This window comes from Helianthus annuus, chromosome 9 (assembly GCF_002127325.2).
Source record: "Helianthus annuus cultivar XRQ/B chromosome 9, HanXRQr2.0-SUNRISE, whole genome shotgun sequence".
Lineage (NCBI taxonomy): Eukaryota > Viridiplantae > Streptophyta > Magnoliopsida > Asterales > Asteraceae > Helianthus > Helianthus annuus.
This window is the reverse complement of record NC_035441.2, coordinates 33,988,055-34,008,657: the sequence shown is the minus strand read 5'-3', so window position 1 is coordinate 34,008,657 and position 20,603 is coordinate 33,988,055. Positions and strand designations below refer to the sequence as shown.

The 20,603-nt window shown below is 39.7% G+C and overlaps 1 protein-coding gene across 5 annotated transcripts; it reads left to right on the top strand.

Annotated features, from left to right (window-relative positions):
* The first annotated feature begins 861 nt into the window (after positions 1–861).
* Positions 862–4,121, top strand: LOC110877399 (lipase-like). 5 transcript variants are annotated; one of them, XR_002557006.2, is made up of 8 exons: positions 867–1,427; positions 1,555–1,582; positions 2,158–2,319; positions 2,393–2,587; positions 2,882–2,949; positions 3,066–3,206; positions 3,475–3,567; positions 3,841–4,121. XR_002557006.2 is itself a non-coding variant. In XM_035977376.1 (7 exons), the coding sequence occupies exons 3-7, from the start codon at positions 2,260–2,262 to the stop codon at positions 3,908–3,910; spliced, it is 543 nt and encodes a 180-aa protein (XP_035833269.1). In that variant the 5' UTR covers positions 862–1,427; positions 1,555–1,582; positions 2,158–2,259; the 3' UTR covers positions 3,911–4,121. The 5 variants fall into 5 exon arrangements, 2 of the variants coding, with proteins under 2 accessions (XP_035833269.1, XP_035833268.1); XM_035977376.1 differs by lacking the exon at positions 2,882–2,949 and having other exon boundaries at positions 862–1,427; positions 3,079–3,206; positions 3,844–4,121; XR_004866616.1 differs by having other exon boundaries at positions 865–1,427; positions 2,882–3,206.
* Positions 4,122–20,603: the final 16,482 nt, after the last annotated feature.

Here is a 20,603-nt window from a genome sequence, read left to right as displayed (position 1 = left end):
GAACCAAGGAAATGGGTGATGGCCCTACCCCACTTATATTATATTAAAAAATGCCTTTATACTTTATATTAAAAAACAACATATTGATCCAAATCAAACTTCTCATCCTATTCTACACCTACAAACCAAACCAACAACAAGATTTCACCAAATGTTTTCAATTTTCATTCAACGTTCAACCATCTGCTCCACCGGAGCCCCACCCACAACCCAGCGTTGGTTACCAATACAAACAACCATCGGTACAATCTCAAATTAGAATCAGACCTACAACCCGAAAGTTATTTGGAGCTTTCAAATGGTGGATTTCTTTCTTAATGAATACTAGCAGTTGAGATGGTATCAATGGCAGATGAATCACAATTGGGGTTGAAAATGGTCTTCAATTGGGTTGAAAAAAAAGGATTTGAGGAGGAAGATGGCGGAGATTGAGGAACAGGGGGTTGAAAAAACAGGGGATTTGAGGTGAAAATGGTCTTCAATCAAACGGTTATATCTTTTGTCTTCTAGCACCCGTCCTCAACGTCTTGGACCCACCGGTGAAGACGACGTCGACCCACCCAAAATGGTGTTGGGGGACGCCGATGGGCTAGGCCGGACCTGGATAACCCCACACCAAGTGGCCTAAGTGTCTGTTGGAAATTTGCAAGCACTAAGACTATACCTGATTTAATAAAGCAACTTAAGACTCACGTTGTCGGAAATATTTAATCTTGACTTGGGTTATTATATATTCTAATGTTCCCCTTAAAGTCAAAGGGGCCTAAAATTAATCTCTACCATTAGATCAGGCTAAGATTAAATCTCAGCCATTTAAAATACAAAAAAGCTTCTAGAAGCAGAGGTTAATTTACGGTTTCTTTGACCTGGGCTGCAGTTTTTTTTTACGAACGGTTTTTCTTTTTTGAATAGGCAGTTCGCACCGCTCTTGCCTAAATTCATCCCTGTAAATTCCCTTCCATCTCCTAGATCCTTCTTCCAACTCTCACTGTAACCGTAAATAGCCATGGAGAGGCTATTGAACATCAGGAATTTCCATCGTCGGGGTCTCTGCCACCGTTCTTCACTGACTTTTGAAGAAAAATGTGGCTATTGAACATCGATAATTTCCACATTAGATACACCCAGATGGGTTTTTCGTGAAATCGATCAAAAAGAGAATCTTGGTTTCGTCAATTCAGTCTTCACTTTCACCGTTGAAACCACTCAAAACTGAAAGGATGAGATGAAGCAACCACCGACACCACAAGAACCAGAGACGAAGTATCATGATCCTCCTCTTTGTTCAAAATCTCCAATATTTTATCCGAAAACCATAACAATCAAAAAATCCCCTGATCATTCTCAAGATAACAAATGTTATTCCATGCTAATAATGGTTTTGAGGTAGGTGGTTGTTCGATGAAGCACCCGAAACCTCACATAAGGTTAGATTTGATTTTTTATACTTCATTTTATATTTCCCTAATTAATGAAGCATACACAAAAGAGTTAGATTTGTTCATGGTATTCTAATTTTGAGATATGAAGAATTAATAAAGTTCTTCCTTGCAGGTTTGATAATTAGAAGTTTGAGTATCAGGTTTGCCACATCCATAACTTCTGCTCTTACTTCATGGTTTTGTCTTATTACTTCATGGTCAACCTAATTTGACCATATTTAATGACTATTGATGATTTGGATTGTAATTATAGTATTTTTTTAATGAATGATTATTTAGGATATGTGATTATAGTCGTTTTTTTAAATGAACATTGATCTGGGATATGGATATTGTTAACCGTAAGGGTCTGTTGCAAAAATTAAATTGTTAGCTATAACAGATTGTTTTCTTTAATTTGTAAGAACGCACAAATGATTCATGTATGGTTGGGTTCATGGGATGCATCTATTCTTCTCACATGAACCCTGCATCACTTATGCCAGGGAAGTTTGTGGTGCGTTGTCACATATCCAGACCTGGCAAACGGGTTGGGTCAGGTCGGGTCGGGTCATGGGTCAAAACGGGTTCGGGTCAAAACGGATTCTGGTCAAAATGGGTCAATTAAAAAGGGGTTGTTTTGGTTGCACAAACGGGAAGGTGTATGTGGCATAATTTTGCGTATCGTGTTTGCACCTGTGATATTGTTATCTAATCTTTGGTTCCATTGTTTCAGGTGCATCATGGATTTTTTATTGCTTACAATAATACAATTATGCGTTCAAGAATTCTTGATGGTGTCAGTAGAGCAAAAGAGGCATATGGAGATCTCTAAATTATGGTGACTGGCCATTCAATGGGAGGTGCTATGGCGGCTTTTTGTGGATTGGATCTTGCGGTAACTATGATAATTCCATCCCTTAATATTTATATTTTAGATCAATATTAACCAATTGTTTGCCTTTTTACAGCTTATTTATGGATCAAAGAACATCCAATTTACGACGTTTGGCATGCCAAGAATCGGCAATGCTGCTTTTGCATCGTATTATGGCCAAGTTGTCCCAAGTACGTTTAGAGTGACACATGGACACGACCTCGTCCTGCATCTGCCTCCTTATTATCATCATTTCCCACAGAAGAAATATCATCACTTCCCATCAGAGGTAATCTTGCTTGACTTTCTTGACTTTTAGCATTTGTTTGTCCAAACGGTTCGCGTCGAAACGGTATGAAACTCGTCCCGACCCGAAACTCGTCTCGTGCGTAAACTCATGTCGGCCCAAAACCCGTTGCGATCCGAAACCCGTCCCGTGCAGAAACCTGTGTCGGCCGAAACCCAACCCGTGTCGATTCAGGTGGCGCGTTTTCTCTTATCATGTTTGCACAGTCTTTTTATTAGTTTCAGTTTCTAAACGTGTGTATATATTTGGTAATATGTTTGATCTTTTTTGTTTTAGGCTATCGGATGGCTACTGACCGTGCTCTTAGAACATTGCTCGATTGGGTCAAAGATAATAATAATGATGTGAGTTGTGATTGTTGACATCGGTTATACCAACTCACCATTTCATAATGTGATTGTGCACATATAGTTTTAGTTTGGACCTTTCAAAATTGAACATATTTATTTCCATTTTAAAGTTAAAACGCTCAGGGGCACAAATTTGAATATAAGAGCAATGCCAAAATGGAGCATGCCTGCTCATCCTGTTTAGACACCCGGTGCGCTTCTATGGGCATGGTGGCGACAAGAGCTTATCACTTTCATGGCCTAAATATGAGGTTTGTTTTATAAAACTTTTCATTAACTTTATTTAAAAAAACACACAGTTCATATTTTTGAATAACCGTTCATAAATATGCAAATCCCAGTTATAGTTATGCTTAATTATAGGGTATCCCTTTCTTAAACTGGGTATTTTATGTGATAATGATAGTCAGGCAACGCTGTTAGCCATTGCGTTGTTGAGTGATATGGTCTGGGTATAGGAATTTGCCCCGATCTCGATTATTCTAAGTTTGATTAAATAAAGTTTTTATGTCATAACAGATTTTTAGCGTATGACATGGCGGATATGGAAGAATCAGTGACTCCTGTATTTACCTCCTTTCTCAAGTCTGGCGTTTGGGTTTTTCTTTTCAGGTGAGTTGCCCTTTTATGTATGTTTTTTTAATTGATTTGATTTTGAATACTCAAAATTATAACCAATGCAATAATAGAACATGGATATGCTTATGTTGCCTAATGGATTAATGATTACAGTCTAAAGATAATCAAATGTTCAAGTGTTTAACAAAGTTTGATTTATATGAATTCTTTTGTAATAAAAACATCAAAAGACACCATTTTATTTTGTGTGACATTTAGAAGCAAGTGTGCTCAAATACTATTAATATCTTTGTTTAACTCTTTCAGTAGTGATCAAGATTCAATCCTCCCTTTAAGTGGGACACGGGCGAGGGTCAATGGCTTGGCTAAACAATAATGGTTGGCCACAACTATGCCATACAGGACTTGGTTTAGCGACAACAAGGTTAGTTCAGCTATATTGTTGAAATTCATGTTTTTCTTGATTAATATTACAAATAATATGTTGTTAGAATTGGCAAATATGTTGAGTAGCGAGTCGGGTCTAAAAATTTTTTATAAACCAAAGTGATTCAAATATTTCAAACCTTGTAATGTTTTATTGTTAATGTTGGGTTTCACAACAACATTTTTTATGTTAGTTTTTTTATAAATAAGTAGCATGTCAAATACGATTAAATTACTATCATAATAAAAATAATAATCTAACTTAGTGGTGTTTACCTACTTAAATTCTCATCATAATCACTTGACCTAAATATGTAGGTTAGAGTAACTTTATATTAAGGTTGAATGTTAGATGTTTATTTGTGTTTTTATGCTTATTTTTTCATTTTTATTTAAGCAAAACGAATTTTGTTTCCAATATGATTTGATGTAGTGTTAACATTATGACGTTAATACTCCCGTCCACCGGACGGGTATTTATTGTTATGTTATAATGTCTATGTAAGTATGTACCATTGTTATATGAAATATTCCATACATATTCTCTCTTCTTAAGCAAATAATGTTTTTGTTTAAAATGCAAAGAAATGAAAATGATTATGTCCAGCCATTTGTAAGTTTATTTGGGTAAATCTAAATATGAACGCTTTTGATGAAACATTCCTCACGTTTTGGTAGGTTTTAACAAATAATGTTTTTGTTTAGAATACAAATATAAAATACTTGTGTCATTATACCATAAATACGCCCGTCCACCGGACGGGTATAAAACTAGTTAGTTAGTTTTATTAATTATTATTTTAGTATTTATTTTATTTAGTAGTCAAATAAATAGTTGAAATTAGAAAGTCATAAAACTAGAAAGTCATAGGTTGAGCGAGTAATGTGGCTATGAACGCATCTAGTTTTTAGGATGAGTTTGTTTTGTTATTGTTGCTATAGTTGAGTCTGTATGTTAGATATATAGCCAAGTCCTTTATTGAGAATATAAGCATCTTTCTTTTTTTCTTCTTCATTTATATTTCTTCTCAATACACATACATATTACATATACATATTACATACATGAGTTGAGATTCTTTACGGGTGTGCCTATTGGCACACTAATGAGCCTATTGGCACACTAATGTGCCTATTGGCACACCAAACCCTAGCAAAACTAGGGTTTATCTACGCAGCGTATAGGTCAATACGCAGCGTATAGGGTTACATCTATACGCTGCGTATAGACCTATACTCAGCGTAGGTAAAGCATGGATCTCAGTGCCTGATTAGCAATCATTGCACAGAAAACAAGTGTTTATACACGTTGCGGCGCTATACGCAGCGTCTATAAACCCTTTGAACTTTTGGGATCATTTTGGTGGGTTTGAAGCATCAGTTTTCACAAGGTTTATATACGCTGCGTATAGAGATATACGCAACGTATATAAAGGTCAGAAAATGTCCATTATACCCTTGGTTTAGGCTATACGAAGCCAAATACAAGGGTAGTTGTGTCATTTTTGTTTCATACGCTGCGTAGGGATCTATACGCAGCGTATATAAAGCTCCATTTTTGTATTTTTTTTGTGTATTCCTTTGTTTATTTATAAAAAAATTAATTGTGTGTATTTTGGGGTATTTCCATGTTTATTTATAAAAAAAACAATATTATTGGTAAATAATACAAATATAAATTATAAAAATTAAAAATAATACATATATTACGAATTATAAAAATTAAAAATAATAAATATTATGAATTACAAGACCTACAGGGAACCTATACGATACTTATACTATACACTATACAATACCATACCATACTATACCATACGATATAACACCCGTATAGGCCTATAGGTGTGGTTTAGGTTCCATATTGACCTCGTATAAGCCTATAAGTGTGATATCGTATCGTATAGCTGTGGTTTAGTTCCCGTATTGCCCTCGTATAAGCCTATAAGTGTGATATGGTATCGTTTAAGTGTAGTATAGGTCACGTATTGACCTCGTATAAGCCTATAAGTGTGATATCGTATCATAAAACGTAGTATATGTCACGTATTGACCTCGTATAGGCCTATATGCATATACAAAGACCTATAAGAAACCTATACGAGACTTATACTACACTATATGATACGATACTATACGATACGAATAACACCCGTATAGGCCTATATGTGTGGTTTAGGTCCCGTATAGGCCTATAGGTGTGGTTTAGGTCCCGTATAGGCCTATATGCATATACAAGACCTATAGGAAACCTATACGAGACTTATACTACACTATACGATACGATACTATACGATACAATATAATACCCGTATAGGCCTATATGTGTGGTTTAGGTCCCGTATAGACCTATTGGTGTGGTTTAGGTCCCGTATAAGCCTATATGCATATACAAGACCAATAGGAAACCTATACGAGACTTATACTACACTATACGATACGATACGATATAACACCTATATAGGCCTATAAGTGTGGTTTAGGTCCCGTATAAGCCTATAGGCGTATATAAGACCTATAAGAAACCTATACAAGACTTATACTATACATTATACCATATGATAATATACGATACGGTATAACACCCGTATAGGCCTATAGGTGTGGTTTAGGTCCCGTATAAGCCTATAGGCATATACAAGACCTATAGGAAACCTATACGAGACTTATACTACACTATACGATATGATATGATACGATACTATACGGTACAATATAAAACCCATATAGGCCTATATGTGTGGTTTAGGTCCCGTATAGACCTACAGATGTAGTTTAGGTCTAAAACCAATATTATACTATACGATACAATATAACACTTGTATAAGCCTATACGAGGCCGATACGTGACCTATACTACACCTATACGATTCGATATAACTTTTTTTTTATAAAATTTTCTAAAACCAATAATGAATAAATGTTTATAAAAAAAACCTTTATATACGCTGCGTATAAACCCATACGCAGCGTATAAAAAGGGTCAAAAAGGCCATTTACCCCTTCATTTGGGGATATACGAAGCCAAATGTAAGGGTAAAATTGTCTTTTTGACCCTTTATATACGTTGAGTTTGGGTCTATACGCAACGTATAGGAAACACCATTTTACCCCTACATTTGGGGCTATACGCAGCCATATGCAAGGGTAAAATTGTCTTTTTGACCCTTTATATACGTTGTGTATAGACCTATACGTAGCGTATATAAATGGTAATTTTTATTTTTAACCCCAAACCTGTGGTAAAAATATATTTTTTGACCATTTATATACGCTGTGTATAGGCCTATACGCAGGGTATATAAAGGGTTAATTTAAAAAAACATTTTTAAGTTTCGTATCGTATAGTATAAGTCTCGTATAAACCTCGTATAAGTCTCATATAGGTCTTGTATCTGCCTATAGGCCTATACGGGACCTATACTATAGTGTCGTATCGTATTGCATCGTATCGTATAGTGTATAGTATAAGTCTCGTATAAGTCTCATATAGGTCATGTATATGCCTATAGGCCTACACGGGACCTAAAGCACACCAATAGGCCTATACAAGACCTAAACCACACCTATAGGCCTATATGGGTGTTGTATGGTATCATATAGTATCGTATCGTAACGTGTTGCAACGTATCGTATAATGTATAGTATAAGTCTCGTATAGGTTCCACGTAGGCCTTTTATATGCCTATAGGCCGACACGGGACCTAAACCACACCAATAGGCCTATACAGGACCTAAACCACACCTATAGGCCTATACGGGTGTTATATCGTATCGTATAATATGGTACAGGTTTCCTATAGGTCTTGTATATGCGAGGTGAATATACGAGGCCTATACAGGACCTATACTATACCTATAGGCCTATACAGGACATATACTACGCTATACGATACGATATCACACTAATAGGCTTATACAAGGTCAATGCGTGACATATAATACGCTATACGATACGATATCACACTTATAGGCTAATTCGAGGTCAATACGTGACATATACTGTATAGTATAAGTCTCGTATAGGTTCCATGTAGGGCTTGTATATGCCTATAGGCCTACCCGGGACCTAAACCACACCTATAGGCCCATAAGGTACCTATACTACATCTATAGGCTTATACGAGTGTTGTATGGTATCATATAGTATCGTATCGGGTTGCATCGTATCGCATAATGTATAGTATAAGTCTCGTATAGGTAGGCCTTTTATAAGCCTATAGGCCTACACGGGACCTACACCACACCTATAGGCCTATAAGGGATATATACTACACCTATAGGCCTATACGAGTGTTATATTGTATTGTATAGTATCGTATCGTATTGTATAGTGTAGTATATTCGAACCGTATATACGTTTACCAAAACAATTTAACGGTATATAAAATTATTGGTATAACATAAACGGTTATATATTTTAAGCGATTTAACGTTGGAACAGGGTGAGAATTCATACCTCAAATACATAAAAATAGCAAAAAAAAAAAAAAACCAATGGGTTATATACGCTGAGTATAGGTCTATACGCAGCGTATATAAACCCTTGTTTTCTGTGCAATGATTGCTGATAATGTAACACCCCGTGTTTTCGAAAGTCAAAGTCAAAGTCGAGATTGAAGTCAAAGGAAGAAAAGATCGCTAATTGTGGTCTGTCACTCCTTGCCCAATTCCTGTTTTGACTTCTTTGACTATAGTTAGTGAATTTATCGATTACGTTAGTTGTATTATGTTGAGTATCTATTAATAATCAAAGATTAATCGCTATATTTATCGCTAATAGCATGGTTAATCGCTTATTGCAATCGCGCTCGCTAACTCGAATATCGCCTTTTTGATTATTGTTATACGTGTGTGTGTGCCTTATGTGTTACTTGTGCATGTTTATTTATGTTGTATGTGGTGATCAATCGAATCGCAATCGAAACGCAATCGAAATCAATCGAAATCGAATCATGATCATTAGTGGAGAAAGGATAGCGCTCGATATTAATAGATTGGATTAAAAAGTTATTTGAATAGGAAACTCTATCGTATTCTCATCAATCGCAATCGAAATCGAAGTATCAAATCCGTCGCACCGAACACTCGAATCAGGCAGCTGATCGATCAGGCTAACAGCCAGCCGATCGGACAGGCTATCCGATCAAGCCGTCTGGCCGATCGGCCAGCACTTTCCTCATTTGGAAGCCTATAAATACCCCTGTCATTGTCATCCTTTCCACTTTTGGAAACCTCTGTCTGACCAGCACGCTCAGCTCACCTTTTCTCAGATTTCTCGCGATTCCGGAAGTTCTCGTCCTAAATCTTGTACTTTCTTAATCTACACGCACTCCTACACCTTTCTATTTTCTAAATCTTAACTTTTAACCGTGAAATCATCAAGATTCAAGTGTTCTAGGATGATGTCATCATGGTGTTCTTGAAGAACTTCATGTTTTGGCCTCAATCCACCAAGAATAACTTAGATCTAACCGATTTGCACATAAACAAACAAAGATCTTTCACGGATCTAAACATATTCTCGGTGAAAGAGATTGAAAGATGGATTTCCGACTTTCTTTCAACTCTTTTACACTCAATGTCTTCAAAACCGATAGAAACAGAGCTTGCGTCAACTTGCTAATCATTCCGGTGGTTATGTGACTCAAGATCCGGATTCTATCCATGAGGTTCACCGATTTCGGGTTAAACGTTAAAGCACCGTCTCGAACCGTTCACTAACCAGATTTGGGTGATTCCAGTCTGATCAGGTGAACCAAGTAACGACGAGGTTTCTGTTGCTTAACACGTTATCAAAATACCTCGATAAAACGACAAACAATCAAAACAACCAAGTGGTAGATGAACAGGCCGACCAGGACAAGGTGATGTCCGATCGGACTGCTGTCCGAACGGACAGGCAAGCCGAACGACTGGCCAGCCGATCGGCTAGCGCTTGGGTCCCATACTTAATCAATTTATTTTGAAGTTGGGTATTGAACGAACTGCTATCCGATCGGACTACCACCCGATTGGATTACTCTTCAGATCATGAGATACTTGACTATAACACTTAATCGATTTTGCAACATGTTCAATGAAGTACTAGCCGATCGGGTTGCCGGCCGATCGAACGACCGTCTGATCGACCGACCTGAAAGGCAAAGATACTTCAATGTTTTGAAATACTGCAACAAAAACTTCAAAAGTCAAACCATCATACACAAACACATCTTACTCAAAGGAAGAAACAATCCACTCGAACAGCCATCCGATCGGACTACCGTCCGACCGGACAACTGTCCGAACGGACTGTCAACCGCACGGACAGCCGTGACCAGCTGTCCGATCCTCCAACACTGGTTTTCGTTTTACGCGTTTCTCATCATTATGCTATCGAACTATTCAGGCTAACCCTACTCTCAAGCGCTCCCTTCAATCCATCAAATGATGTGAGTATACTCGAACCCTTTTTGCTTTCGCACTTTTGGGTGTTACATACGTTACTTATTCTAATCACAATCAAACACACTACGCAATACTATTTAAACGCTAACCGTTACCGCGTGTTATAAGTGACTTAATGAATGCTTGTTTGTTATGTTATGTTTACACATGGAATGCTGTCTACCTGCCTTAACGACGATAGTACTATAGTTTGGACTCAGCACCCGCTCATGTGGGGGTTGTTAAGGACAATTACTTGCATGGTTACGGTGGTAATCTTGTATTGCGCACTGCCTCGGGCAGTCAACCCGCAGTCATTGGTATCGATAGGTTCATGTCGATAACTAACATGCTTCGTTTTCCTCTGTGTACGTGCTGGTTATGCGTAAACTATTTCGAACTCTATATGCTATTATCAAACTTGTATATTCGCCTTTACACTATGTGTATTGAATTTATTTTAACGTATGTGACAGGTGTTTAGGATGCTTATCTGCTAGGAATGCGAGGCTAGAATAAAGATCTAGAGCCCAACAAATAGTTGTCTGTAGTAGTCAAATCAAGGGTCTCTAGAAGCAGATAAACAATTGCTATATTTAAATCTGAGTTGTCGGAACAAAATTAATTGCCTAGATTTTTGCCTGTAATAATTTGTTTACTATTTGAGACATGGTATGGGACGTGTTATTTTAAATTGAATAGTAATGATAATTGTTATGGAAATTTCTGGACAATCTGTTTCGCTCAGTGCCATGCCCCGATGATTCCGCCATCGGTTGGGGTGTGACAGATTGGTATCAGAGCCATAACTATAGGGAATTAGGCTAGACACGACCTAGTCCGGGTCGATGTCTTAGAGACCTAGACTATAGTTAGGAACCAACAGACCGCGCTTATGTGCTATATCTCGCCATTCTCGCTTACACCACACTATCATCACACAATCATTCAAAACTAAACAAGTAATTTAATCAAGATTAGGTGTGAAAGCTGCAAAACTCTCGATTAAATTACTATTTGACCTGTATTTATCTATAAAATGCGAGAATTCGCGCTGAACCAGGAATGAAATCCATACTTTAGTGCGAATCTACACCGCCATTTTGTTCAAATAAGGAAGAAGTTCCTAAGCCAGGGGTGAAACCCAAACCTTGACAACTTATTCCGCTTTACAAAAACTCTCACCAAAGCCTCGACGGACTCCAACGACCTGAAGGTACTAAACGACCAAAGGAGTACGTGCCAAATGCCCAAGAATCGAGGTAGAAGCACGATCCTGAAGGTCGGAATGTGACGACAAGTCCTTGAGAATAGTTGAATCGCTCTGGTCAGCCGATGTCTAATAGCCGCAGACAATCTATTTTTCGATTTTTATGTGTTTCGATTTTGAGCCCGCAACTGCTGACTCTGATAATTCGTCGATTTTATGTGTTTTATATGTATTTACCTGCTTATATGTTTAAAATTTTTAGAGAATTATTCGATTTTTGCATTCACTTCGACCGATACGCACGACTCGCACTACACAACTACCTCAAAATGCCAACAAGTCGCTACAAAATAGATGACGTTGCGCCATGTTATACGCTTATACTATACTACTCGATATATTATACGCGATCGCTATATTCGAACAACACGCGAACTTTGAATAATAGGTTTCTGTATTCTGACTGCTTCCATGTACTCTAGGAGAACTGTGTGATCATATGTGTTTCTGTGATTCTGTGCCCTACGTGCTTATGTGTTTTTGTGAATCTGTGATTATATGCCTATGTGTTTACGTGATGCATGTCTAAATGTGTTTCTGAGCTCTAGTTAGAACTAGACATGTGAGGTGAGATTCGATTATGATGTGTCTGAGACCTACGACGATGTCTGTTGCAGACAATGTCGTCATCTGGACACCGACACCCACTCACTCGTCAGGAAAAGAGAGACAAACGTCTTGTTGCTATCGTCGCCAAGCAAGTAGCTAAAGTTGTGAGCGATGTCTATGAGAACATCAGCAAATCCTCTGAGGAGTCGAGAACCGAAGCTCCTAAAGATGCTACCAAGACTGTTGTCAGCTTCAAACAGTTCAAGGCATGCAGACCAAAGGAATTTACCGGAGAAGATGGCCCAACAGCTATGTTTCAATGGTTCGATTCTGTCGAAGTCACCCTACGCCAAAGCGGCTGTCCTGAAAATCTCCGTACCTTAAACGCAAAGTCCCGCGCTCTAGAATGGTGGACGGCCGAACGAAACAAACACGGGAATGATGCAGCTTATGAGTTGACCTGGGAAGAGATGAAAGCCATCATGATGGACGAATTATGCCCTCCCCATGAACGCCAAAAGCTGGAGGATGAGTTTTGGAACATTAAGCAGAAGGATGGAGACAACGCTGAAACCGCCACCGCTCAACCGTCAAAGTCATCATGTCGCAAGAAGAACAACAACAACAGTAGCTCCAACAACAAGAATTGTGCTGTCACTACCACTGCTGCTCCACTGCAAGCCGTACCAGCTCAGCAGCAGTCTCATCAACGACCAGCACCAGTGACATATGCGCCGCCAGCAAAACGTGCATACACAGGCCCCCACCCGCTCTACCCAACATGCTCATATCATCATCCGGTGGGTCTTGCCTGTCGTTTCTACGCTCACTGCAACATGTACGGCCACTTCACTGCTAACTGCCGTAGTGGTCCTCGTCAAGCCCCAGTTCAAACCACTGCTCATCAAGCTCTGCTCCCAGTCCCGCAAGGTCAACACGCGGCTCAGGCACCCGCGATCAACGCCCGAGTCTGCTTCGCATGTGGTGATCCCAACCACTTTGCGAACATGTGCACGAACAGGGCTGTGAAGCAGGAGCCCGAGCAGCAGCAGCAACACCAACAACAGCAGTCTCAGCAGCAGCAACAAGCAGCACGCGCCAGAACCTTCAACATCAACGTGCGTCAAGCCCAGGCTGACAACAATGTGGTTAATGGTACGTTCCTTGTGAATGGTATTTATGCAACGTGTTTGTTTGATACTAGAGCCGATAACTACTTTGTATCGTTTGAATTCGAGAAGCTCCTTAATCGTAAGCGCTCCCAACTCTCCTCAACGTTCGATGTAGAAGTCGCCACTGGAAGAACCATCGCCGTTAATTCTGTTCTTCGTGATTATACTCTTGAGCTCAACAATCACATCTTCCCAATCGACCTTATTCCGATGCAACTCGGAAGTTTTGACGTCATAGTAGGCATGGACTTTCTTCGCGAAAACCATGCTGAAGTTGTGTGCTTAGATAAAATGATTCGATTCTCGCTCACAAATGGTGATTTATTGTGTATATATGGTGAAACTGCTTTGAAAGGTCTCAAGCTCATGTCATGTGTCCAAGCTAGCAAGTATCTCCGCAAGGAATACAGAGCTTTCTTGGCTAACATTGTAGTAGCGGAGAAGGAAAAGAAAAGGAAGACCGAAGTTAAAGACATTCCTGTAGTCCGTGAATTTCCTCAGGTGTTCCCTGATGATCTTCCAGGGTTACCGCGTTGCCAAAGCTCCTTATCGACTCGCGCCGTCCAAAATGCGTGAACTCTCGAACCAACTCCAGGAATTACCTGAAAAAGGCTTTATTCGCCCGAGCACTTCTCCTTGGGGCCCGCCAGTCCTCTTCGTTAAAAAGAAGGATGGGTCGTTCAGGATGTGCATCGACTTTCGGGAGTTGAATAAGTTAACCATCAAGAACCGTTATCCCCTGCCTCATATCAATGATTTCTTTGATCAACTGCAAGGTGCTACGTGTTTCTTGAAGATCGATCTACGCTCAGGCTACCATCAACTACACATTCAGGAAGAAGATATACCCAAAACCGCTTTTCGCACTCGATACGGCCATTATGAGTTCGTTGTTATGCCTTTTGGTTTAACCAACGCACCCGCGGTTTTCATGGATCTGATGAAACGCGTGTGTATGCCATTTCTAGACCTTTTCGTCATCATGTTCATCGACGATGTATTGATCTATTCCAAATCGTAAGCCGAACACACGCAACATCTATGTTTGGTTCTCGAGCTACTCCAGGGGAATCAACTCTATGCCAAGTTCTCCAAGTGTGAATTCTGGCTAGAAGAGGTTCAGTTTCTGGGTCACATCGTAAATAGTCAAGGTATACATGTCGATCCCGCGAAGATAGAAGCAGTTAAGAGTTGGATTACCCCTAAGAACCCGTCTGAAGTCCGTTCTTTTCTCAGATTAGCGGGCTATTATCGACGATTTATCGAAGGATTCTCTAAAATCGCTGTGCCGCTTACCTCTCTTACGCATAAAGACAAGCCTTTTGTTTGGGGAACCGAACAAGAGACTGCTTTCCAAACCCTCTAGCACATGCTTTGCAATGCTCCTGTCCTCACATTGCCCGATGGAAACAACGACTTCATTGTCTATTGTGATGCTTCCAACCTTAGTCTTGGTTGTGTTCTTATGCAGCGGGACAAGGTTATAGCTTACGCATCTCGTCAGCTCAAAATCCACGAGAAGAACTATACAACCCATGATCTCGAGATAGGCGAGGTTGTTTTTGCGTTAAAGATTTGAGGATACTACCTGTATGGTACCAAGTGTATGATCTTCACCGATCACAGGAGCTTACAACACATCATTGATCAGAAAGAACTTAATATGCGTCAACGCCGAAGGGTGGAACTTCTCAACGATTATGACTGTGAGATTCGTTATCACCCAGGCAAAGCCAATGTTGTTGCCGACGCTCTCAGCAGACGGAGTTATTTGCTCAGCATTCGCAATACCCAAGCCCCAATACCCAAGCCCAACATGATCTCGAAACCCCCATCCGCGAAGCCCAGCATGCTTGCTTCAATCAGCGCAACCTGAAGAAGGAAAGAATCTATCACGATGGAGCTCAGCTTGTAAGTAAATCGAATGGGATCTTCTATTTTCTGGACCGAATTTGGATCCCTAAGCGGACCGAATTGCGAAAGATTTTAATGGACGAAGCCCACAAATCCCGATATTCTATTCATCCCGGTGCCAACAAAATGTACCAGGATCTTCGCTATCAGTACTGGTGGCCGGGAATGAAGAGGGATATTGCTCTCTACGTTGGGAAATGCCTGACTTGCGCAAGGGTCAAGGCTGAACATCAAAGACCCTCTGGCTTACTCGAACAACCGCCAATCCCTATATGGAAGTAGGAGAGTATACCTATGGACTTCGTAACAAAGCTTCCACAAACGTCATCAGGTCACGACAGCATTTGGGTTGTCATTGATCGTTTGACCAAGTCAGCTCACTTTTTACCAATACGACAAGACTACAAGGTAGAACGATTAGCCCGAATCTACACCGACAAGATCATTTGTAATCATGGTACGCCTTGTGACATCATCTCTGACCGTGATGCTCGGTTTACCTCGCGATTGTGGGAAACGTTTCAAGAGGCTCTCGGTACGACGCTTAACTTAAGTACCGCATTCCATCCTCAAACCGACGGACAGACTGAAAGAATGATCCGTACTCTTGAAGACATGCTCCGCTCGTGTGTCATAGACTTCGGTGGTAATTGGGATAAATACCCGCTGTTAGTCGAATTCTCCTACAACAACAGTTATCATACCAGCATAAAAATGGCACCATTCGAGGCCTTATACGGAATAAGATGTCGATCTCCTATTGTGTGGCACGAGATCGGTCATTCGCGACTAACCGATCCTGAGCTACTACAAGAAACGACTGACAAAGTCCTCCAAATTCGAGACAACTTGTTGAAAGCTCGAAGTAGACAGAAAAGTTACGCCGATCGAAGACGAAAGCCCTTTGAATTTGGCGTTGGCAACTACGTACTCCTAAAGGTGTCACCTTGGAAGGGTGTGGTCAGATTCGGCAAGAAAGGGAAACTTGCGCCTCGATATCTTGGACCTTTTAAGATTCTAGAAAGAATCGGAACTGTCGCCTACAGACTCGAACTACCGGAGGAACTTAGCACGTCCACCCGACTTTCCATGTGTCAAACCTCCGAAAGTGCCTGGCTGAGCATGGTTTAATTGTACCTCTCGATGACCTTCAAATAAACGAAACGCTACACTTCATGGAGAAGCCTGTCGAAATCGTGGACCGCCAAACCAAGAAACTCAGATCCGCGCGCATTCCTATTGTGAAAGTCCGATGGGAAGGCAAACCAGTCGCAGAGTTCACTTGGGAACTCGAAAGCGACATGAAGGCGAAGTACCTGCAGTTGTTTAAGTGAAGTCTAGAGAGAGAAAAGTGATTCACGGTGATGAACAGCTTTCAGCCTAATTTCGGGACGAAATTCCCTAAACAAGGGGAGGCTGTAACACCCCGTGTTTTCGAAATTCAAAGTCAAAGTCAAGATTGAAGTCAAAGGAAGAAAAGATCGCTAATTGTGGTCTGTCATTCCTTGCCCAATTCCTGTTTTGACTTCTTTGACTATAGTTATTCAATTTATCGGTTACGTTAGTTGTATTATGTTGAGTATCTGTTAATAATCAAAGATTAATCGCTATATTTATCGCTAATCGCATGGTTAATCGCTTATCGCAATCGCGCTCGCTAACTCGAATATCGCATTTTTTTATTATTGTTATACGTGTGTGTGTGCCTTATGTGTTACTTGTGCATGTTTATTTATGTGGTATGTGGTGATCAATCGAGTCGCAATCGAACTCAATCGAAATCGAATCATGATCATTAGTGGAGAAAGGATAGTGCTCGATATGAATAGTTGGGATTAAAAAGTAATTTGAATAGGAAACTCTATCGTATTCTCAACAATCGCAATCGAAATCGAAGTATCAAAATCGTCGCACCGAACACTCGAATCAGGCAGCTGATCGATCAGGCTACCAGCCGATCGAACAGCCAGCCGATTGGACTGCTGTCCGATCGGATAGGCTGTCCGATCGAACAGGCTGTCCGATCGAGCTGCATGGCCGATCGGCCAGCACTTTCCTCATTAGGAATCCTATAAATTCCCTTATCATTGTCATCCTTTCCACTTTTGGAAACCTCTATCCGACCGACACGCTCAGCTCACCTTTCTCAGATTTCTCGCGATTCCAGTAAGATCTCTTCCTAAATATTGTACTTTCTTAATCTACACGCAATCCTGCACCTTTCTATGATTCTATCTATTAAATCTTAACTTTTAACCGTGAAATCATTAAGATTCAAGTGTTCTAGGATGATGTCATCATGGTGTTCTTGAAGAACTTCATGTTTTGGTCTCAATCCACCAAGAATAACTTGGATCTAACCGATTTCCACATAAAGAAACAAAGATCTTTCACGGATCTAAACATATTCTCAGTGAAAGAGATTGAAAGATGGATTTCCGACTTTCTTTCAACTCTTTTACACTCAATGTCTTCAAAACCGATAGAAATAGAGCTTGCGTCAACTTGCTAATCATTCCGGTGGTTATGTGACTCAATATCCAGATTCTATCCATGAGGTTCACCGATTTCGGGTTAAACGTTAAAGCACCGTCTCGAACCGTTCACTAACCGGATTTGGGTGATTCCTGTCCGATTAGGTGAACCAAGTAACGACGAGGTTTCTGTTGCTTAACACGTTATCAAAATACCTCGATAAAACGATAAACAATTAAAATAACCAAGTGGTAGACGAACAGGCCGACCAGGACAAGGTGCTGTCCGATCGGACTGCTGTCTGAACGGACAGCCAGCCAAACGGACAGGCAAGCCGAACGACTGGCCAGCCGATTGGCTAGCGCTTGGGTCCGACACTTAATCAATTTATTTTGAAGTTGGGTATTGAACGAACTGCTATCCGATCGGACAACCGCCCGATTGGATTACTCTTCGGATCATGAGATACTTGACTACAAAACTTAATCGATTTTGCAACATGTTCAATGCACAAGGAATTCCACCCGATCGAACTGCTGTCCGAACGAGTGACCTTTTGCTGAGGACATGATCTTCACTGAAGTACTAGCCGATCGGGTTGCCGGCCGATCGAACGACCAACCGTCCGATCGACCGACCTGAAAGGCAAAGATACTTCAATGTTTTTAAATACTGCAACAAAAACTTCAAAAGTCAAACCATCATACACAAACACATCTTACTCAAAGGAAGAAACAATCCACTCGAACAGCCATCCGATCGGACTATCGTCCGACCGGACAACTATCCGAACAGACTTTCAACCGCACGGACAGCCGTCATATCGGACTACCGTCCGATCGACCAGCTGTCCGATCCTCCAACACTTGTTTCCGTTTTACGCATTGCTCATCATTATGCTATCGAACTATTCAGGCTAACCCTACTCTCAAGCGCTCCCTTCAATCCATCAACCGCTGTGAGTATACTCGAACCCTTTTTGCTTTCGCACTTTTGGGTGTTACATACGTTACTTATTCTAATCACAATCGAACACAATACGCAATACTATTTAAACGCTAACCGTTACCGCATGTTATACGTGACTTAATGAATGCTTGTTTGTTATGTTTACACATGGAATGCTGTCTACCTGCCTTAACGACGATAGTACTATAGTTTGGACTCAGCACCTGCTCATGCGGGGGTTGTTAAGGACAATTACTTGCATGGATTACGGTGGTAATCTTGTATTGCGCACTGCCTCGGGTAGTCAACCCGCAGTTATTGGTATCGATAGGTTCATGTCGATAACTAACATGCTTTGTTTTCCTCTGTGTACGTGCTGGTTATGCGTAAACTATTTCGAACTCTATATTCTATTATCAAACTCGTATATTCACCTTTACACTATGTGTATTGACCTTATTTTAACGTATGCGACAGGTGTTTAGGATGCTTATCTGCTAGGAAAGCGAGGCTCGGATAAAGCTCTAGAGCCCAACAAATAGTTGTCTGTAGTAGTCAAATCAAGGTTCTCTAGAAGCAGAACAATTGCTATATTTAAATCTGAGTTGCCGGAACAGAATTAATGCCTAGATGTTTGCCTGTAATAATTTGTTTACTATTTGAGACATGGTATGGGACGTGTTATTTTAAATTGAATAGTAATGATAATTGTTATGGAAATTTCTGGCTTGTTTCGCTCAGTGCCATGCCCCGATGATTCCGCCATCGGTTGGGGTGTGACAGATAGGGCTCTGAAATCCATGGTTTATATACTCTGAGTATAGATCTATACGCAGCGTATAGGTGTAACCCTATACGCTGCGTATAGACCTATACGCAGTGTAGATAAACCCTAAGTGTGTAGATAGCCAACCAAGGTGTGAAGATAGTTTGACCCTTCTTTACAAACAGTGATAATTGTAAGAACCGTAAGAACAGATCTAAGCCATTGATAGTTTAAATAAAGAGTTGGTGTTGATTACAAATAAAACCCTTATAATTAATAATTAATACGTATAATTGTTAATTTATAATAAATAATAAGATATATTATTTATAGGTATTTTAGTCATTTAGCCATTGTTTATTAAATACTAATTTCACCAAGGTTTTTTAAACTAAAATAACTTTTATACTTCATTATCTTTTTAAAAAACTATATCATAAAATCAAATATTTTTTTTTTTAATATGAGTACCATATTGCTATACTTTTTTTATTTATAAAAATGACTTTCAAAAAGTTGGAAAAAAGTGTTTTATAATTGTGCTAGTTATGTAGTTGGAATGTGCTAGTATGAAAATTGTATTGTGTTGATTTTAAATCTATACGTATGTGCTTATTTTTTGTGTAATTTTATGAGGATCAATATCAAAATAATTCACCCACAATAATCTCTTTTGTGCGATAAAGTTCAATTCCATATAAAACCCTGTTGTGCGTTCAGCCTAGAAGACGAACAACAGATTGAATACGAATAAGCTCAACAAGCCGTTGTGCGTTCAGCCTCGAAGTAAATGTCCATATCAGTTAAAGTTGATTTTTGTGTTGTTAAAGTGTTAGTTACCATAGATGTGGGATAGATGAGTTGGTTGGTCAGGTGCTGACATAGTACACGGGTGTGTGCTGATTACGTGTTAAATGCAATAAAATACAAACAAACTTGAAAAGTAGATATAATCAACACATATGTATTAAATCTGAAAACCAAAAGTAGATATAATCAGCACATCTGATGTGCTGATAATGGAGAATGATTAAGGATGTTGTGCTAGTGTCGTTTTTGTTGATAATTATTGAGGACGATGTGCTGATAATGAAGAACAACTGAGGATGTTATGCTATAT

Bases quoted from the DNA above. Each gene is read 5' to 3' on its own strand.
- LOC110877399 (XM_035977375.1), top strand. From the start codon at position 2,260: ATGGTGACTGGCCATTCAATGGGAGGTGCTATGGCGGCTTTTTGTGGA. The intron at 2,588-3,078 runs GTAATCTTGCTT...TAAAACGCTCAG, and splicing joins ATCATCACTTCCCATCAGAG to GGGCACAAATTTGAATATAA. The intron at 3,568-3,840 runs GTGAGTTGCCCT...TAACTCTTTCAG, and splicing joins GTTTGGGTTTTTCTTTTCAG to TAGTGATCAAGATTCAATCC.